Source organism: Cryptomeria japonica, chromosome 10 (assembly GCF_030272615.1).
Source record: "Cryptomeria japonica chromosome 10, Sugi_1.0, whole genome shotgun sequence".
Classification (NCBI taxonomy): Eukaryota; Viridiplantae; Streptophyta; class Pinopsida; order Cupressales; family Cupressaceae; genus Cryptomeria; species Cryptomeria japonica.
The window spans coordinates 848,981,720-848,994,305 of record NC_081414.1 but is presented as its reverse complement, the minus strand read 5'-3'; the positions used below and the strand labels follow the sequence as shown (position 1 = coordinate 848,994,305).

The following is a 12,586-nucleotide window of genomic DNA, read 5'->3' as shown; positions in this document are numbered from 1 at the left end:
TGTTAAAAGAGTAATCATCTCAAGTATTACTACACATGGCTTTAAGCCACCTTAGATAGGTTATATGGAAACTTGGAGAGTTGGTCAAACTCATCACAGACATGTGTCACCTCTTCTTTGCCACTTAGTGCAGCTTGCTTGACCACTAGCACTCATTTAGCTCATGCATGGGTGTGGAAGAAAGACACATACTTGTCCCTCATACTAGTAGACAAAGACGAAGCAACCAAGATTTACACATTATATTTGGAGGCAATACATATGAGTGATGTTTCCATGGTTTGAACAGTCATGTGCATGAATCCATCCCCTCTTATGATGAATTCTTCATAATTTTGATTGAGAGGTGTGATTAGAAATATAGTGAAGTTTATTTCATAGACTTGACTCCAATCAAATGTCCGATTCAATGGAGAACTATGTAATACATGTTTAGAAATTGTCAATAGTTCTACCAAATATCATAGAAAAATGAAGATTGACTATGTTCTTTATTGAAGGGTTAATTGAATCTCTCAACTACTTAGTACAAATATTTAAACCACCTAGCCTACAAGAGCCCAACAAATTGCATTTTGAACTTGAGACTTTCATGGTGAAGAATAATCTATAGCTGAGAAACCATTTCACAAAATATGTATAACTAACCAAGAGTTTCACATAATGTGTACAACTAACCAAGAGTTTTACATTCAGACTAGACATTGAGGTAAGGAATGAATGAAGAAGGAATAAATTGTGTTTAAATTATAAGAAACCATAATTTCGATAGACATAAATCATGCTTAAATTAATTTATTGATAACAAAAATAATGAAATATAAAAATATATATATATATATATAATCAACTTTATTAACTATTGATAAGCATAGTTGGAAAAAATCTACCCAAAACTAATTTCCTATGCTGCAAAGGCCTTTGACACTATAATAAATAAGACCAAGTGAAAACAAAATAAAAAAGAGAAAAATAAATATTTAGGTATCCTCTACACAATATAAGAATTTATACGAGTTTTCAGCGCCATTGACGTATACCATCATTTGTGACAGATTGGTTTATCTTTAATTTTCTCTTTCTAAACTCGGCAGAATAAGAAAACGAAAGCTTGGAGACTTTTCCAAGTATTTGACTGCAATAATCTGTTGGGTCTATGGTCTTAGTTGTTTATCTTTACTTTTAATGCAGTAAATAATAAAGTTGTGATATTGGTGAAAATAGATGACTCACCTGCACTTTGAAATTCTATATAATAGAGCTCCTTTCTTTCTTCTATCCACACAAATCAAAGTTTCTATTTTATAATCAGCAGCTTAGCATTTGTAAGCGTCTCTGGGAAAATCCAGAGCCATGGCTGGAATATGGTGGCTGATTATGTTATTTCCCATGTTATTAATTGCCCCCATTAGAGCAGATCCAGAAACCAGACAGTTAGCCTACGGATGCAGCCCTGTCCCCAATGGCAACGCCACACTCTTTGCGCAAAATTTGAAGGAGGCTCTCGATTATGTGGTGGAAAATGTTGTTCCATCTGGATTTGCTCAAAAAAATGTGGTGGGAGCATCAGATCTGGTGGATTCACAATTTAATTATATTTAGTTGAAGAGCTTGCAGTTTTTTTAACATTTTTTACACTTTTCCTTAGAAGCAAGATTGAATTTATAGTTTCGGAAATGTAATATCAGTCGATCACCTTAATCGATGATGTTTAAAATTCCAGTTACTGATTTTTTAATGATATTTTCATTCTCCATTTTGTTTTTCAGGCAAGAAGAAGGTGAGTTCTACAGCATGGATAATAATTGGTGTTGTGGGAGGAGTATTCATACTTGGCCTTATAACTTGTCTCCTCCTCTTCAGGAAGCAGATAATGCCCCCAAGCCAGAAACAAGGTAAACTCTTAAAAGGCTAAGTTTTAATATTTTATAAGGAGCAAATGTCTTGGATGTCCACTTCATCAAAATCAATGCGGACATAACAAATAGCCTTGCAAGTCAGTTCGATCTTAGTTATTATAGGAAAAGGATGCAAAGTCTTATAAGTCAGTCCGATCTTCATTATCACTAATATGACAAATTGAAATATATGGAATAGTGGATACTGAAGGAGCAACAGAACTTCGTGGGCCGGGAGATTTTGACTTCAAGATTCTGAAAAAGGCAACCAACAATTTTGATGAAGCGAATAAGCTTGGAGAAGGAGGGTTTGGTCAAGTATTCAAGGTAAATTATCAATTATTTCCTTCCCTCATTACCAAGGCTTGTGTGTCAATCTATTCAAGTGATGTGTTCCTTCCCTCATGCAGGGTACGTTGAAAAATGGCAACATTGTGGCCATAAAGAAACTAACATTAGGTCGCTCTCCCCGCGCAATTGCTGAATTCGAAAGCGAGGTGAAACTCATTTCTAATGTTCATCACAAAAATCTTGTGCGTTTACTTGGATGTTGCAGACAAGGCCAAGAAAGGCTCTTGATTTATGAGTACATGCCCAACAGCAGCCTCGACAGAATAATATTTGGTTTGCTATTCCTTCTTTAACTTTCCTCTTTTGCTTCTTTCATCCGTTACAACAAACACAATAGATTTTGAAACTTTACTGAATTGCTCTATATGCAGGAGAACATAAAAAGCCTTTGAGTTGGAAAGAAAGGTTCAACATTATCCTGGGCACTGCTCGAGGTTTGGCTTATCTTCATGAGGAATTCCATGTCTGTATCATCCATCGTGATATTAAATCCAGCAACATATTACTTGACGAAAACTTCCAGGCAAAAATAGCAGATTTTGGGCTGGCTAGACTTCTTCCACATGATAAAAGTCATCTTAGCACAAAATTTGCAGGAACCTTGTGAGAAAACCCCTCCTTATTCCATTGTTTATCTAATCAAAACTTTCAACGAATATAATAACACCATTTTTTTTCATTTGCAGAGGATACACGGCTCCTGAATATGCTAGCCATGGACAATTAACAGAGAAAGCTGACACCTACAGCTTTGGTGTGGTGGTTCTTGAAATTGTCAGTGGCAGAAAAAGCATAGACTTGAATCAGCCACCTGATATGCAATATTTGCTAGAATGGGTATTTTAAGATTCTAATAGTATTCTTTTAATCCTTTTACCCCGTCGTTCTCTCCATTTCAAAGCTTGATCATTTTCAAAAACAAACTTATTGCAGGTTTGGAGCCTACACGAAGAAAACAAGGTTTTAGAGATGGTGGAAAGCGAAGAGAAGATGGAAGGGTATAATGAAGAAGAGGTGGTGAGGGTGATAAACCTTGCGCTTATGTGCATACAAGGTTCTGCCACTTATAGGCCATCAATGTCTGAGGTTGTGACAATACTGTTAAGTAAAGCTGAGATTGATTCTCAGAAACCTATGCAGCCAGCATTCGTAGACGTGGGATACAAAGTACGTGGAGAAAGTTCCCCTCCATCATCTCAATCAAATGCTACTATTACAGAATCTCTTAATGCTCGTTAGTAATGGTTATGGTTATTTCTCTTGTTTCATTGGACACATGGAAAGTAGCAAGGAAGGATGGATTGTTAAGTTCTAGCTAATTATATAGTTACCTCTTACTTTCAGAAAGGACCGAAATATTATAATATATAATTTTCCTTTCCATCTTTAAATGAAACCATGAAAACTTTCAAAAGAGATGTGTATCTCATTCAAATTTGTGAATTTATATGTTGGATAAATGTTGTATATCAACTATATTTTATAGTTGAGGGGTGAACTTATTTAATGTATTTTAAATTTGGAAGATAGACTTTTGTCATTATAGTATTGCATAAAGATAACATGTTATTAATTTTATAATAATATGAGAATGAAAGTTAAAAGTTATGTTACAATTTGACAAGAAAGATTTTGGTGCTGCAAATTCTCTTTGGGGTATGGAAATTAAAATTTATTGTACAAATAGAAATTTTTGGTTACATTAAAAGAAATATGTTGACCTGATTTTGTAGAGATATAGGTTGCAAGATAATAAGCCTATCAAAACCCCCATTTCTTGTTAATAAAATTTGTCTATTCAAAACATCTTCAAAAAGAAAGTAAAACATAGAAATTATGTAAGATTTCTTATGTTAGGATAGTTGTCATACACACATTTACAATGTTTTGAACTATACCTGACATTGTAGATGAAGCAATGGTTGTGAGTACAAATATTTCGAAACAAGATAAAAATATTGGCATATTGTGAATATGCTTTTTGGATACCTATATTGTACATCAATTTATGAAACTTGTAATGAAAGAAGAGATGATGAAAATAAAACTTAAAATTCTTTAAAAAAAAGGATTCTAATTTAGTTGAAGATCAACAAGTAGAAATGTTGAAATAGTAACTTCTCTCACATCACAGAAAGAACTGCAGGCTTACAAAGTTTATATAGAAACTCTAAAAATATTATTTTTATGATTTAGCTAATTGGAGTTTTGCATGAGTATGCATGCGAATAGTTGTATATTTTGTTGTCCTTCAATGAATCCAAGACCTCTATTTATTGAGGCAATTGTAATGCTTTATTTGTCTTTGATCTTTTGATTAGTTGATCCTTGATCATGTGATCAAGATATTTTTTTTGTATTCAATCTGAATGAATAAAGATTCTTGTGTGTGTAAAGACCCGCTTGTCCTAACCCTAATTAGGGATGTCGCTTTTACTGAGGACAAATATTTTAACGCAATATGTAATATTCCTTTAGACTTAACCCAATCAAATAATCAAAATTTTCCTACCTAATTATGTACAATTATCTCTATTGCTTCTTCTAATTAATTATGATAAGAAAAGCAAGTCTAATTGTTAATCAGAGGCAAAATAAAAAGAAATCTAACTTGCAAATTTAATCAAAATTAGTAAGTCAAGCGAATTTCTAATCACAACACCCTTCAAATTTCAAATTTTACTGAGTAACTAATCAAGGTGCAAAATTCCGATAAGAGGGTGCGCTATTGTTGATGAGAAGAGGTGGAAGACGTGGCAAAAAAAGAAGAAGAAAGGACTCTCTGCAAACTAGCATCGTCCCCTATTCACCATGGAAAGTTCTGGGAAGGCGTGGCAGAAGGCTGAAGGCGTGTGTGGAAAGGCGTCTCCTCTCTTCTAAGCTCATCGCTCACCACTCCCCTTCCCCCCCTCCACTTCATTTCTGAATGCCTATGTGGTGGGTGGAAAGAGGGAGAGGCGTGGGAGACCAAAACACTCCCAGCCAACTCATCGCCTTACTCTAATTTCTTAAATTCTGCAGATTCATTAACCTAGGCGCTGAGGAGAACAAACAATCGCCTTCTCTAACTACATTCTCTACTGGAAACCCAAGACAAGGCGCTGAGAGAAGGGGGTATGAAGGAAGAGGAAGGGGATAGGCGTGGGAGAGAGAAGACTAGGAGACGTGAAGAGGACTTGTTCCCTGCTGGTACACGTCGCCCTATTCCGATTTTATACCCATTTCGCCCTTCCCTCCAGGCAGGTCGACAAAATGGATGTTGGAACAGAGAGAAAAGTAGATACAAAACAGAGCAAAAAGAAAAACAGGGCAAACAAAACAAAACCAGACTTTCATTCAACAATCCATTTTTCATTCATATTTGATTCGATTACATTACATTCAATAATTGAACTACACCTCTCTTACATTTTTCTTATGCTCTTCTCTAGACTCTTCTAACAGCCGTGTGTGTACACATAAAATGCAGAGGCATTGATTATATTCAAAACTTGACAGCTACGAAGGATATAAAATAATGCTTTTGACACTATCTGCAAAGCTTGAGAAGACTGTTGATGTGATGTGATAGAGAACAAGTTGAGAAGCTACAGCAAAATCCATCCGAATCCTATGAAGATCAGCTGTGAGTGTTGTCATTTAATGCTGAAGATAATCTGCAGATATGGATGACCATTCGGAGGATACAGATATGACAGATTAGGTTGGGTGGTTGGGAGTATTTGCAACAGTCCCCCTTAATCACAACTACCGTGGATACTGCTGCATACTCTAATTCTTTTGTTCTTGACCGCTGTCTTCTTTTGTCTCATTTTTATTGTTCATAACCAAATCTTTTGAGTCTTAAATTCTTTCCTTAATTGATAACTCCAAACCATCTCTAAATTTGCCGATCTTTTCTCAACCATGATACCTTCGTATTGGCTTTGTCCAACTGCTGTGACAGTCTCTCAAATCTTTTCTTTCAAGTCTTCAAAACATTATACAATTTGTAAATGTCTTGCTAGACAATGATTTTTTTTAGCTCAAAACATTTTTCATTCCATTTGAATATTCAAATCTTTCATGAGCTCTATTAGTCTTCACATATGAACATTTGTATAACCTTTTGAACATACCGGTGAGCTTTTACCAACTAGGTCCATAGGTCCATCCACAATCCATTTTTATAAAATCTATTATATATTCTTTCTCCCATTCTTTCTTCCAACACATCTTTTAGAATGATTTCTCAAACCACAAATTTTACACAGATGCAAATCCCAACACGTCTTTAATGTGACCTTCTCTGTTGCAATGAGAGCACTGGATTTCTTTCTTTCTTTGGACTGATTTATTTAAACATATATCATGTTAAACATCTTTTAAACCTTTGCTATATCCAAACCCTTCATATTTTGGCCTCTCCCTTTGCTGAATGGGCTCTTTGATTCCTCGTCCATTTTTTCCGAGTCCTTCACCTTCATAACCCATCTTCTTCATGATTTTGAAACCAACATTCTTTTCAAACCATCTTTTGTTATCAATATCACAATTTGTAAACTTCGTATTTTCAAATATACTCTGCCCCTCAGTCTCACATTCTTTACCAAAAACAACTTCAGTAAAAATTCATTCATGACAAACTTAAATCCTCTACTAAGAAAAACATCACACACCAAATTTTTTGACTCCAAACTTTTATTTTCTTCATTTAATTTTGACATTTCTTTCTTGTATAAACTATTCTTTTAGTATTCTTTTAATCCTTTTATCCCGTCGTTCTCTCCCTTTAAAATCTTGATCATTTTCGAAAACAAACTTATTGCAGGTTTGGAGCCTACACGAAGAAAAAAAGGTTTTAGAGATGGTGGAAAGCGAAGAGAAGATGGAAGGGTATAATGAAGAAGAGGTGGTGAGGGTGATAAACCTTGCGCTTGTGTGCATACAAGGTTCTGCCACTCATAGGCCATCAATGTCTGAGGTTGTGACAATACTGTTAAGTAAAGATGAGATTGATTTTCAGAAATCTCTGCAGCCAGCATTCGTAGACGTGGGGTACAAAGTACGTGGAGAAAGTTCCCCTCCATCTCAATCAAATGCTATTATTACATAATCTCTTAATGCTCCTTAGTAAATTAGTAATGGTTATCTCTCTTGTTTCAATGGACACATGGAAAGTAGGAAGCATGGATAGTTAAGTTATAGCCAATTATATAGTTACCTCTTACTTTCAGATAGGATTTAAAGATTACAATATATAATTTTCCTTTCCATTTTTAATTGAAACCACGAAAAGTTTCAAAAGGGACGTGTATCTCATTCAAATTTCTGAATTTATATGTTGGATAAATGTTGTATATCAACTATATTTTGTAGTTGAACTTATTTTTAATGTATATTAAATATGAAAGATAGACTTTTGTCATTATAGTATTGCATATATATTATTAATTTATAATAATATGAGAATGAAAGTTATGTTATAATTTAACAAGAAAGATTTTGGTGCTGTAAATTTTATTTTAGATATAGAAACTAAAATTGATTGTACAAGTAGAAATTTGTGATTACATTAAAAGAAATGTTGACGTGATTTTGTAGAGATACAGGTTGCAAGATAGTAAGACTATCAAAACCCCATTTCTTATTAATAAAAAGTTGTCTACTCCAAAATATCTTCAAATAGAAAGTAAAATATAGAAAATATGTGAGATTTCTTATATTAGGATAATTGGCATACTCATGTTTACAATGTTTTGAACTAGACTTGACATTGCAAATGAAGCCATGGTTGTGAGTACATATATTTCGAAACAAGATAAAAATATTAGAGTATTGTGAATACACTATTTGGTTACCTATATAGCACATCAGTTTATGAAACTAGCTATGAAGGAAGAGATGATGAAAATAAAACTTTAAATTCTTATAAAAAAAAGATTCTAATTTAGTTCAAGATCAACTAGTAGATATATTGGAATAGTAATTTCTCCCACATCATAGGAAGAACTGCAGCCTTACAAATTTTTTATAGAAACTCTAAAAATATAATTTGTACTATATAGCTAACTGGAGTTTTGCATGAGTATGCATGTGAATAGTTCTAATTTTACCCCTCCTTCAATGAATCCAAGACTTCTTTTTATTGGGGATATTGTAATTATTTATTTGTCTCTAATGTTTCGCTATGTTGATCATTGATCATGTGATCAAGATGTTCTTTGTGTATTCAATCCAGGAATGAATAAAGATTCACGTGTGTTAACAATTTGTGTTATTGTTGTTGAACAATTTTTGTGTTTCTTTTATTTTCTTCAAGATATGCATTCAATTATTTTAGTAGTAAGTTTGATGAGACAAATAATAGGTAATAGTTGTATTTTATACAGCATATGCTAAGTAGATGGTAGTTACTCATGCATATAAGGAAGTGGTGAGATTACAAAGGTTGTGTTTTATTATTTGGATTGAAACAAAAAATTGCATCCACTAACCATGATAGTTAAAGTATAATATATTTCACCAAGAATCCTATTTGTCATTTTTGGTCAAGTTATATTATAGTACGATAAATATTTTCAAGAGAAATACTTGAAAGGAAATGGGTACTATAGGAAAATGTTGATACATATAAGAATGTTCTATATTCATCGTCAATGCTATTAGTATATTAAGAAGATTTATTAGCCTATAGAATATTAATGGGCATTGTTGCTCTAAGAAATTGATATTTTAGAATTATAGGACCCTATATAATTCAAAAAGAGAGGATGTTAGTAAATTTTTGTACACTTTGCATGTTTTATATTTGTGAGAAAACCTCATCATGTTTTGTATACTTTTAACGTTCTATATTTTTTGTGTTTCTCTTTGTGCTATTTTGGATATATAAATAAAACTATAAATGATGTGTTTAGAAATATACATACATGTTAAAGGTGAAGTATGATACTCATTATTATATTGGAGAATCATTGAGTTTTTTGCAATAAATAGAAGTATTATTGTGCTAGGATTTTTATCAAAAGAATAATTTATAAGTTGAAAATATTGCATAATATTTAAATTTTATTTATTATATTATTTCTTAGATATTATATGCACCAATTCTATAGTATGAATTTATTGTACTTCTTTTTCTTCTATAACAAAATAAATATTCTATAGCCCGATAATATTAAAATTTAAACTTTTCAACCATAGTTGTAATTATAATTTAAATAGGTATGACCCTTTGGTGAAATGATGGGGATTCTTTTCTATAGTGCCTACAACTAGTGCCTACAACCTAGGTTAAAAATCCATGGGTTCATCTCTACCATGTTAAAAATGGAGCATGCTTTCCCTTGGAGAAATGGTGGGGCTTCTTTCCTATAGTGCCTACATCATTCGTTCAAACCATAAAATTTTGGAAATGAGCCTTTGGAGAAATGATGGGGCCTCTTGCCTATAGTGCCTAAAACCTAGGTTCAAACCCCATAGGTTCATGTCTACTATGTTAACAATGGAGCATGCTTTACATTGGGGAGAAACTTTAAGAAATGGTGGGGCTTCTTGCATGTAGTGCTTACAACCTAGGTCCAAATCCTAAGTGTTCATCACTATCATGTTAACAATGGAGCATGCTTCACCTTGGGGAGAACCTTGGAGAAATGGTGACTCTTGTTGCTTGTAGTGTCTATATCCTTGGTTCAAACCATAAAGTTTGGGAATGACCCTTTGGTGAAATGGTGGGGCTTCTTGTCTATAGTGTGTATAACCTAAGTTCAAACCCACAAATCCATCTCTACCATGTTTGTTAGATTGTTCAAATAACCGGAAGACAACTGAGAGGGGGGATGAATCAATTGTCATAGATTACCGGAACTATTAGCACTTTAAAATTTAATACTGGAAACCAAAACATTAATACCATAATGCTTAAACCAAATACCAAAATAGCAGTTAAACCAATTAAGTATAAACAATAATCACAAAATAAAAGCCATCCACATAACACCAAGATTTATATGTTGAAAACCTGGTAAAGGAAAAAAACCACGGTGGGAAGCCTACCCACAGTCAAATAATACTTCTGCAATAAGTATGTGATTTATAATTGAGGGGTCTGCACTTGCAAGAGGGCCAACAACCTAGAGCACATTGCTCATCACAAAAGGAGCCTCACTGACTACATATAAATCCACACTACAATCCAAAGAAGTGTTGAACTGCAAAAGATAGCATCTCCTATGCCTGAGTACAATTCTGGTTAAGCTCAATACCGAATGACTAAATCCTCTTACATAAACCCAATTCGATCTCCAATGATAGACCGAATCCTCTTCTTGAATGATATTACATTATTTGCACATTACATTCCTTGACCATGACCGCTAACTATAACCATGATGATCTATAATGAGCTCTTACATCTATATATAAAAACCTTTCACCATAAACAATTAGGTTGGCCACCATATAATAAAGCACTTACATAATTACAAACCATGTCGACCTAAGACCATACAAATAATATCCAACACATAATACATCCCGAAAATACATTGAGAGGTCCCATCCATGCGTTACATTAAAGTCGGTCCATAACCTAGATCAACCAGGACCCAGTATAGGTTCACACGCTACAACAAAGATCTCCATCCGCCAAGTCTTGAACATGATCACCAATAGCATCCTGAAACTCCACCAGAAGCTGCACCAACACCACTTATGCAATTCATCAAATATCTTCATCAAAAGCTCTACTAATGAGACCCTCGCCAAAACCAGAAACTGAGATTCTAAGGAAATAGGATAGCATCTGATCACCATACCAAAACCAACTGACCAATTATGAGCATGAGTATCATGAACAAGCATATTCCATCACCAAACTATACCAGAGCCTATCGAATCATGTCAGATCTAGATCAACCAGAAACCATTCAACCTACCAGGACCAGAAGGGTGTCGGTAAAGCATCCAAACAACTAGTGTTGGCATCAATGACAAAAAATAAATGCCACACATAATCAATTCCACCAAATGGCCAATAATATCCCCCTTTGGCATTGATGGCAATGCTAGATGTGAAAAACATCTAAGTACCAAGAAATGCCAAACAAATCTCCCCCAATGGAAGACAACCAACAATCTCCCGCATACAGCTCTGAATGTCAATATTTCTCCTTTTTACTTTTCTTATTCATATCTCTCCCCCTGTGACTTTTTCTTTTTCTTTCTTTGTCTTTTTCACATCAATATCTCTCCCCCTTTGATATCAGTGCCAGAAATCTGACAAAAATATCAAAGCAAAAACATAAACCACTGAATCACAAAGCTGACTACTCCCCCTCAGTAGTAGCATCCCACATCAGTGCTGGAATGAATAGTATCTTTGATAATGCATGTCAGACTGATGCTAAACTACATCAATCAAGTCTCTATGGGAGGGGCAGAAACTCCCAATCTTTCTCTCAGGTACTCAAATGATTCCTTGGGCAAAGGTTTAGTGAAAATATCTACAATCTGCTCTTTAGTGTTCACATAGACCAATCTAACTTCATTTGCTTCCACCTTTTCCTTCAAAAAGTTATACTTGATAGATATGTGCTTTGTTACCAAATTCTTTGATATATCAATAGCAGTAGAGTTATCACGGTGAATAACTACCAGTGCATCACAATCCATCTTTATATCTTTCAACATTTGCTTCATCCATAAAAACTGTGTACAGTTAGTAGCAGCAACAACATTCTCAGCTTCAAGAGTAGATAAGGAAGTACATGATTGTTTCTTGCTTATCCATGAAACCACCTTCTTTCCAAGAAAGAAAGCTCCACCGGAAGTTCTTTTTTGGTCATGAACATCTCCAGCCCAATCAACATTTGTATATGCACATAAAGTAAAGTGATCATCCTTAGCGTACCACAAGCCATATTTTGATGTACCTTGCAAGTATCTAAAAATCCTTTTCACCACAATCTCATGATTTTGTCTAGGATCACTCTGAAATCTTGAAACAATACAAACAACATTCATAATGTCATACCTAGTTTGAGTCAAATAAAGAAAACCTTCAATCATAGACTTGTATCTTGTAGGATTTACCGATGCAGAAACATATTTTCTTGTCAATTTCTCACATGTAACCATAGGAGTACTGACCGGTTTAGAATCTTCCATACCAGATTTCTTCAACAATTTCGTAGCATATTTAGTTTGATAGATAAAAATAGCTTTGTTAGTCTGAGTAATATGCAAACCTAAGAAAAATTTCACCTCACCAATCATAGATATCTCAAATTCTTTCTCCATATTCGTAGAAAATTCTATGCATAACTTATCTTCACCTCCAAAAATAATGTCATCAA

At 34.0% G+C, this 12,586-nt stretch overlaps 1 protein-coding gene across 2 annotated transcripts; it reads left to right on the top strand.

Moving 5' to 3' along the window:
* Positions 1-1,268: 1,268 nt before the first annotated feature.
* On the top strand, positions 1,269-3,503 carry LOC131053822 (cold-responsive protein kinase 1). Of its 2 annotated transcripts, none has more exons than XM_059213714.1 (7): positions 1,269-1,557; positions 1,770-1,895; positions 2,098-2,225; positions 2,309-2,522; positions 2,621-2,852; positions 2,936-3,086; positions 3,183-3,503. In XM_059213714.1, the coding sequence occupies exons 1-7, from the start codon at positions 1,446-1,448 to the stop codon at positions 3,486-3,488; spliced, it is 1,269 nt and encodes a 422-aa protein (XP_059069697.1). In that variant the 5' UTR covers positions 1,269-1,445; the 3' UTR covers positions 3,489-3,503. The 2 variants fall into 2 exon arrangements, with proteins under 2 accessions (XP_059069697.1, XP_059069696.1); XM_059213713.1 differs by having other exon boundaries at positions 1,269-1,575.
* Positions 3,504-12,586: the final 9,083 nt, after the last annotated feature.